General features: G+C 35.4%; 1 protein-coding gene across 1 annotated transcript in view; it reads right to left on the bottom strand.

The window, feature by feature from the left end:
• mcc (MCC regulator of WNT signaling pathway) overlaps window positions 1-3,717 on the bottom strand; it is a 160,034-nt gene extending 156,317 nt beyond the window's left edge. Inside the window, exons 1-2 of the mRNA XM_056457218.1 lie at window positions 3,589-3,717; window positions 499-743 (exon numbers count right to left, since the gene is read on the bottom strand). Of these exons, the coding sequence (XP_056313193.1) occupies window positions 499-743; window positions 3,589-3,716 (373 nt within the window). The 5' untranslated portion in view covers window position 3,717. The remainder of the gene's footprint in view (window positions 1-498; window positions 744-3,588) is intronic.
• Window positions 3,718-9,797: the final 6,080 nt, after the last annotated feature.

A 9,797-nucleotide genomic window follows, 5' to 3' on the forward strand; every position in this document is an offset into this window, starting at 1 on the left:
TGTACTCAAATGGCCTCCACAGTCACCAGAGCTCAATCCAATAGAGCACCTTTGGGATGTGGTGGAACAGGAGATTGGCATCATGGATGTGCAGCCGACAAATCTGCAGCAACTGTGTGATGCTATCATGTCAATATGGAGCAAAATCTCTGAGGAATATTTCCAGTAGCTTGTTGAATCTCTGACATGAAGGATTAAAGCAGTTCTGAAGGCAAAAGTGGTCCAACCTGGGACTAGTAACGTGTACCTAATAAAGTGGCCAGTGATTGTATGTATTAGTACATAAACTATAAAATATAGAATACAAAATAAACATATTAACACAAAAAAAGGGAATCTTTTTGGAAAGATTAACCTGCTTCAATATATGTGACATCAAATAAAAGTTAGCACAAAAGTAGTCAGATTACATTACCATAAATGTGTAATCTAAGAGATTATATTACTGACTACTAATTCTGTCACGTAATTTGTCATCCTACCGAGTCTTAGACATACCTAAACTATTGTCACTGCTGGTGGGCCAGGAGGCGATGCGTTCCTGAAGTTTCTGCTTCTCGGAGTCGCTGGAGCGCAGTGAAAGCTGTCCTTCCTCCTTCTGGATCTCACTGAGCAGCTGCATGCGGCAGCGAGTGAAATCCTCGAAGGAGATCTTTCCTCGCTCGTCGGCGCCTAGCTGACCCATGATCTCCGCCACAGAGTCCTCCATATTCAGCTGACGGCAGACCATCAGCAGATCATTCCTGAGAGAGAGAAATCATTGCGCTTTAGAGAAAAATAACAGTCACTCGAAATCAGCCATAAACGTATAGTTTCTTTATCTGATAACAGCATCCAGAATTTAATTTACATTACAGATGAGCAGTCTATGCAGCATGCCATATATTCAGAATTGCATGCATTCATTCACTTTTCTTCATCTTAGAGCCTTTATTAATCAGGGGTCACCACAGCGGAATGAACCACCAACTTATCCAGCATATGTTTTACACAGCGGATGCCCTTCCAGCTGCAACCCATCACTGGGCAACATTCATACACTAGACATTTAGCCTTCCCAATTCCCCTATACCACATGTGTTTGGACTGGGGGAAACCGGAGCACCCAGAGGAAACCCACGCCAAAACGGGGAGAACATGCAAACTCCACACAGAAATGCCAACTGACCCAGCCGAGGCTTGAACCAGTGACTTTCTTGCTGTGAGGCGATCGCGCTACCCACTGCACCACCGTGACGCTACAATTGACTGCAATATGTGATAATATTGTCATTTTAGTCTGCTGATAATATAATTATAATCCAAAAGCAAAATAATGCAAGTCAGCATGCACAGATTCACTTTATATTCTCAATGTTATTCAGATTCTGTAACTTGATTTTTTAAATGTCCAAATATAAACTCTGACACCGGTGATTAGGATGTAAATGTGCTTGTAAAATGGCTTTGACATTATTTTGCACTGTTACTTTTTTGGAAGAGGACTGCACTTTATTTTCACTTTTTCATTCATTGATTAATTTTCTTTCTGCTTGGTCCCTTTTTTTATCAGGGGTCGCCACAGCGGAATGAACCGCCAACTTATCCAGCATATGTTTTATGCAGCGGATGCCCTTCCAGCTGCAATTCAGTACTTGGAAACACCAATACACACTCATTCACACACACACTCATACACTACAGCCAACTTAGTTCATCAATTCCCCTATAGCGCATGTGTTTGGACTGTGGGGGAAACCGGAGCACCCGGAGGAAACCCACACCAACACATGAGAACATGCAAACTCCACACAGAAACACCAACTGGCCCAGCCTGGACTCGAAACAGTGACCTTCTTGCTGTGAGGCCACATTGCTAACCACTGAGAAACAGTGTCACCTGATTTTCACTTTTGAAAGCGTACATTTTTAATGTTTTAAATTGTATTTCAGCTCATAACTACTTATTAAATTTACTGCATTAACAAAAACACTGATATTTCATCACTTGGTCAATCCTTTTCAATTTAAATGTACAGTTTAATTACTTATAATTTACATTTTAAAAATTGTCTGGAGATGTCGGCGCCAATAGCCTAGTGGTTAGTGCGTCGAAATACATAGCACCCAGATGTTGCACGGCGAACTGAGTTCGATTCCCGGCTCGAGGTCCTTTGCCGATCCTTCCCCTATCTCTGCTCCCCACACTTTCCTGTCTGTACTATCTGTCCTGTCAATAAAGGTGAAAAACCCCTAAAAATAATTATAAATAAAAATTGCCTGGGGTCACAGTTTCAAACATGTTAATTTTGTTTCAAAGACATTTGGCATCATTTTACTCCCATACATCAACTATAAGTGTTCACAATCAAAAAGTGCCACAGCATGTAAAACTTCAACACTTTATGATTTTTATTCAATATAAGCTTTTTATGTCAACTACTGTGATTAAAAAGTGCATATTTATTAGTAGTAAATTACATTAATATAAAGTAACAGTAAAGTTCACCCAAAAATTAAAACTGTGTCCTCATTTACTCATTAACCTGGTTTGAGTTTCTCTCTTCTGTTGAACAAAAGAGGACATTTTGTTAGAACGTAAGCAAAAATAGCTATTGACTTCTATAGTATTTATATTCCTTTTATTGAGGTCAACAGCAGCTTTAATCAGCATTCTTCAGAATATCTAGTGTGTGTTCAACATAAGACAGATATTCATAATAGTTTTGAACCACTTGAGTAAGAGTAATATAAATAAGGACATTTTAATTTTTGTGTGAACTGTTCCTTTAACACAATACACACGTTTAAGTGAGGAATAGGTTTGTGTCTTATTTTTAATCTCATTTTAATCACACTATGGTATTTTCAAAGATGTTTTACCATCATCAGTGACAAATCTGAACATTAACATCTCCACTTCAGAATCACCTCAGTTCATCAGATGACAGGATTGAGCTAAAGTTGGTTTTATATATGCATACACATTCGTTCAGTGACAACTTGTGACACGCTCCCTATATTGTTTACTATTGTACTTTGAATATCCAGTCAGAAATAGCATGCAAGTATGACTTAAAAGCAACATTAGGATTATTTAATTGACTGTAAACAATGTATTTTGATAGTTATTGGCTGTTAATATGACTTCACAATTTAGAATTAGCAAATAATACTTTTCTAAAATTATATTATTAAGGAGAAAGTCTGAATGTGTAAATATAAAACCAACTTTACCTCAATAACCACAGGAATATGCTAATAAAAATCTCGCAGAAATCACGAGTAAAGTTTGAAGGCAACATAAACAAACCCCGAAGTTTAGCGGATGAGGATGAAACATTTCCTGTCACTTCCGATGATAGCACAACACACCCCAGCCACCCCGAAAACCGTCAAAACTCACTTTACACGCGTAATTTTCGCCGTTATCACGAATTAAATCGTTATTTTCGCGATCGCCCGTGTTAACTGTAAAAGGCTCGTGACGTCACGCGCCCGTCCCGCTGCTCGGCTGTGCAGCAGAGTTTTGTGCGTTAGTTTTGTAAGTATGTATGTGTGTGTGTGTGTGTGTGAACACCGGAAAGCAGATCGGTGTGCGACTCTGACCGGTTAATGAATCCGTCTCCGTCCCCGTCACACGTCTGGAAAAGCCGCTGCAGGCGCTCCTCCTCCGCGGTGCTGCTGGAAGAATCGCTGCTCACCTCCACCTCCACCGCCACTGCCGCCGCCATCATGAGCACGCGCCGCGCGCTCACACCCGGACACGCGCGCGCGCTCCTGCTTCAGCTTTTAGCTCTCAGGTTGATCTTTTTCTTTTGGTAATCTTCAATTTTTTTTATTTCTTGCAATTTGTATAATAATGAACATACAAGGGCAATAACAGAAAAGGAGTCCAATAATTAAATGAAAGAAAAAAAACGTGTAACGTGTGTATTTGTTTACATATTGTCTATTTATGTACAGACGGTATTTAAATGTATATTGTCTTTAAATAGTGTGTTATTGTGTTTTGCACTGCATTGTGTAAATATAGGCACATCTATATTGTCCATGGCTGTTTAAATATCTAACTTTTATATTTTGTATTTGGTTCTATTATCTATAGTCTCTATTTGTAAAGTATTAAATATGTTATATTTGTTCTAGCTTATATGTTTATGTTAGGAAATGTTATGTTTTCTATAGCTATAACTTCTATAGCATTAACACAAATAATTGACGATTGTTTAGTACAGATTGATGAGAGTAATTTAGTAGGAACAGTATTGTTGGATTTTAGCTCGGCTTTTGGTGTACTGGATTATAAATAATTGCTTGGAAAGTTAAAATCGTATAAATTTACTTCTCAAACTGTGCATTGGTTTAAAAGTTATCTGACTAGTAGGAGGCAATGTGTATTTTATAATGGAAGTTATTCGGAAGTGAAGGAGTTGCAATGTGGTGTGCCTCAAGGAAGTTGTTTAGGCCCATTGTTATTTTCTATCTGTACCAATGATCTTCCTTTAGTTTTAAAGCATGCAAGGGCAGTTATGTATGCAGATGATACATTATATACACCAGTGGCATCGATTGAAAAATTATCAGCTGATTTAGATGAGGACTAAAGTGGGTCCAGAATAATAAGATGGTCTTAAATCTGACAATAATCAAAAGTGTTGTGTTTGGATCAAACTTTTAATGTAAATGTAAACCACAGTTAAATGAGTCTGTAATGAGTGTTCCCTTAGAACAGGTAGAGAAAATTAGGCTTGTTGGAGTTCTTCTTGATAGTAGGTTAAAGTGGTCAAAACAGATTGATAAAATGGTATTAGTTATGGGAAGAGGTTTATCAATTATTAAGAGATGTGTCAAATTTTGACCACAGTACTGCATATCTCAAATTGTGCAGGCAATGGTTCTTTCTTATCTATATTATTGTCCGGTGGTATGGTCGAGTGCATCAAATAAAGACTTAGATAGATTACAGTTAGTCCAGAATAGAGCTGCACGACTCATTTTACACCGCAATAGAGGAGTTAATATTATGAAAACGCATAATACTTTAGGTTGGTTATTGGCGAAGGATCTGGGATTGTTTCTCATAAGAAATAGTTCTGTGTCAAGAGTTCCAAGTGGATTGATCTGTCAGCTTTTGTATTGTAATGCTAGTCATTATTTTAACACCAGAAATGCATCAAAAGGACTTTTTTCTTTGCTTCCCGTTTCAAAAACGAATGCAAAGCAATGGACTGTAATGTATAGAGGAATGAAAACATGGAGTGAATTGCCATCAGACATTACATGCTTTGTAACAAGTAAAATGAGGTTTAAATATTAGTTTAAGAAGTATTTAATGGCACAATATTAAGTGGATTGTTGATCTGGATTGTTGATCTGGATGTTATTTATGAGTTTTGTATTTTAATGTTTTTTTATTGGTCTTGTTGTTATGTATTAATGTCATTTTGTGTTGTGTTCGATGGACCCCAGGAAGAATAGCCACTTCATTGGTAGTGACATTGGTAGTGGAGATCCTTATAAATAAAATAATAATAAATTTCATTTATTTTCCTTCAGCGTAATCCCTTTATTCATCAGGGGTCGCCACAGTGGAATGAACCGCCAACTGTTCCAGCATATGTTTTACACAGCGGATGCCCTTCCATACACAACCCAGTACTGGGAAACACACATTCACACACACTCATACACTACGGCCAGTTTAGTTAATCAATTCCCCTATAGCGCATGTGTGTTTGGACTGTGGGGGAAACCGGAGCACCCGGAGGAAACCCACACCAACATGTGGAGAACATGCAAACTCCACACAGAAATGCCAACTGGTCCAGCCAGGATTTGAACCAGCAACCTTCTTGCTCTGAGGCAACAGTGCTAACCACTGAGCCACCGTGCTGCCCCACTTCTATTTCTATTTCTAAAATGTGTTTTTACTTGCGTATTATTATATTCCATAATGTTAAATCTTATTGATATTGTTTTTAAAGTCACAAGCGGTGGTGTAAGCATTTCACTGCATATCATGCTTTGTATGTGACAAATAAAATTAGGATTTGACATAAGTTCAATTAAAAAAATGAAAGACCATAACATACTGTAAGTTTATGTCAAATTTAGTTGTAAATAATAACAATAAAAAACAGGTTTAATGCTATTTTACTGCCCATTTACACTTACAAATAAAGTATTTTTCATAAATAATAAGTAAACTCACAATATATTAAATATTGAAAACAAGAATCCTTATTAAATATATATATATATATATATATATATATATATATATATATATATATATATATATATATATATATATATATATATATATATATATATATATATATATATATATATATATATATATATTTGAGCTGGCAGAAAGTAAGTTTGGCATTTATCACCTTATTTATGAACCACTGTCTTCTGTCATCCTTAGGCCACCGGGCGGTGGTGCAAGACTCTTTCAGTTCTGCTTTCAGCTTTAATATTAATATTTAAGTTTAATTTTAATACCACACTGCTCTGAGCTGGGATTCATAAAGGAGTGAGATCAGAAGCAAGGGTCTTTTACTCCAAATTTACTCCAAATCTGAAAGTACACTGTGAATGTCTCTGAAAGTCCAATAAAAAAAAAATGAAAGACAAGTCCATAAGTCAAATCAAAGTCACAAACACAGGATTAAGGCTTTAAAATGATGTAGATAATGTAGTTTTTTTTTTTTAATTAGCTGTTTTTGCTGCCCATTTACAAATGTTCAAATATTGAAAACAAGAATCCTCATTAAAAAATAAATATCCTTATCTTTGAGCTGCATGTCAGAGCACTTTCATAAAATAAACTCAGGTTTATCTTGCACACTGGTTTCATAATATAATATCAGAAAACTGCAGAATCTTTACACTTTAATGTTAAATTATTTTAATTTATTAATAAAAAATTGTAATAATTAAATAAAACTCAAATAATGAAATATTTCTATTAATAATTTATTGTCATTTATAATTAGAACTTTAACATTTTATAAACGTTTGACATTTACCATGCTTCATTTAAAATACCAACACTTACAATAATAGCAAATATATTAATTAATAAAATAGGACATGAAAAAACACCTTTACCATAATTCTTTACACTTTTAATTATTTTATTACAGCTTCGAAATTAAAAAACTATGCACGTACTTAAAAAAAGAGTTTGCAATGAATTTGTAATCATTAAATAATTTATATTTGTAAATTATTGCTGTTAATAGTTCATTATTTGTAAAGTGGAAATAAAAATGGATAAATATAACATTTATACATGTTATTTAATGTTTTATCTAAAATAAAAACATTTACAATATTTAAATTAAAAAACATTGTATACGGTGGCTCAGTGGTTAGCACTGTCGCCTTACAGCAAGAAGGTTACAGGTTCGAGTCCTGGCTGGGTCAGTTGGCGTTTCTGTGAGGAGTTTGCATGTTCTCCTCATAAATTATTGCTGTTATTAATTTATTATTTGTAATGTAAATATAAATTGATAAATGTAACATTTATAAACATGTCATTTAATGCTTTATCTAAAATACTAACATTTACAATATTTCAATTATTAAAATATTAATTGTATATTTGTATTAAGAATTATTTGTAATAATTTATTATTTTTCAGTTAATTATTAATTAATAAATAATCAAATAATTTAATAATTCAATTATTTTATTATTATGAACTATTAATGTGGCGAGGCAGTGGCGCAGTAGGTAGTGCTATCGCCTCACAGCAAGAAGGTCGCTGGTTCAAGGCTGGGTCAGTTGGCGTTTCTGTGTGGAGTTTGCATGTTCTCCCTGCGTTCGCGTGGGTTTCCTCCGGGTGCTCCGGTTTCCCCCACAGTCCAAAGACATGTGGTACAGGTGAATTGGGTAGGCTAAATTGTCCATAGTGAATGAGTGTGTATGGATGTTTCCCAGAGATGGGTTGCAGCTGGAAGGGGATCTGCTGCACAAAACGTGTGCTGGATAAGTTGGCGGTTCATTCCGCTGTGGCGACCCCAGATTAATAAAGGGACTAAGCCGAAAAGAAAATGAATGAATGAATGAACTATTAATGTTATATTTATTGTTGACAAATTTAGTTTCTCATTTTGAAATTCAATAAAGAAAATGCACAGAAGTACGCACATCACTTTAAATGGGTGCTCAGCCAAACAGCAAATATATTCATAAAGGCAGCAACACCAAATGTAATAAATTAGCATTTTTGGAGCTTTGGTGTTTTCGCCTTTTTGAGTATATATCATTTTGAAATTCAGGCACTTGGATAAGAGTTTTATTAATAGGCAATATATGATTAATTCCGATAAATAATTCTAGCAATAATGTACTTTGATTTAAAACTATATACAGAACTGTACATCATTCAATTCTCATTCTAAGCACACAGAACTGCACTTGTTTTGCTTGCTGCTCTTGACCTTCAGATGCAGTTCAGTGGTTTTTACTCCATTCACAGAAATCACTGCAGCTTAAGTGTCAATATTTAGGTATTTACGCAACCTTTTCTGACAGACTGGAGAAAATAAACAGTGTACACTGAGTGCAAGAACAGCTGATGGAGAACCAGAGCCAAACACAATAATAGGAAGCTTTTAAACAGCAGCTCTCGAAAAATTCCTGAGCAAAGATCAGAACAAAAACAGCAGTGATCCGTCCAAACAACAGCACTTTCAGCATCAGCAGAGGAAACTGATAGATGTGGAGAGGAAACCAAGGCATGTTTGGGTCACATTTCTCCAAAACCCACATGAAAAAATACTATATTCATTTATAGTAAACAGTGTTTTTTACCATACTATAGTAAGGTACTTGACTTAATCTCTTGTGGTAATTCTACAGCTGCTATGGGAATATAACAACTATATTAATTAATCTATTGTGGTAATTCTACAGTTGCTATTGCAAAATTACAACAATATTAATCTGTTGTGGTAGTTCTAAAGTTGCTATGGCAATACAACGACAATAGTAATTAATCTGTTGTAGTAGATCTGTAGCTGCATTGGCAATACAACCTCTATAACCATTTGTCTGTTGTGGTAGTTCTGTAGTTGCTATGGCAATGCAACAACTATAGCAATTAATCTGTTGTGGTAATTCTGTAGTTGCTATGGCAATACAACAACTATAGCAACTCATCTGTTGTGGTAGTTCTGTAGTTGCTATGGTAATACGACAACTACAGCAATTCATCTGTTGTGGTAGTTCTATAGTTGCTATGGCAATACGACAACTATAGCAACTCATTTGTTGTGGTAGTTCTGTAGTTGCTATGGTAATACGACAACTATAGCAATTCATCTGTTGTGGTAGTTCTGTAGTTGCTATGGCAATACAACTACAGCAATTCATTTGTTGTGGTAATTCTGTAGTTACTATGGCAATACAACAACTATAGCAATTCATTTGTTGTGGTAGTTCTGTAGTTGCTATGGTAATACAACCACTATAGAAATTAATCTGTTGTGGTAGTTCTGTAGTTGATATAGCAATACGACAACTATAGCAACTCATCTGTTGTGGTAGTTATGTAGTTGCTATGGCAATACAACAACTATAGCAACTCATCTGTTGTGGTAGTTCTGTAGTTGCTATGGCAACACAACAGCTATATTAAGTAATCTGTTAAGGTAATTCTGTAGTTGTTATGGCAATACAACATTAATTACATTAATTAATTTGTTGTGGTTGTTCTGTAGTTGCTAAGGTAACACAACTGCAAAAATAAACTGTCGTGGTAATTCTGTAGTTGCTATGGCAACACAACAACTATAGC

The sequence above is a fragment of the Danio aesculapii genome, chromosome 5 (genome assembly GCF_903798145.1).
Source record: "Danio aesculapii chromosome 5, fDanAes4.1, whole genome shotgun sequence".
NCBI lineage: Eukaryota > Metazoa > Chordata > Actinopteri > Cypriniformes > Danionidae > Danio > Danio aesculapii.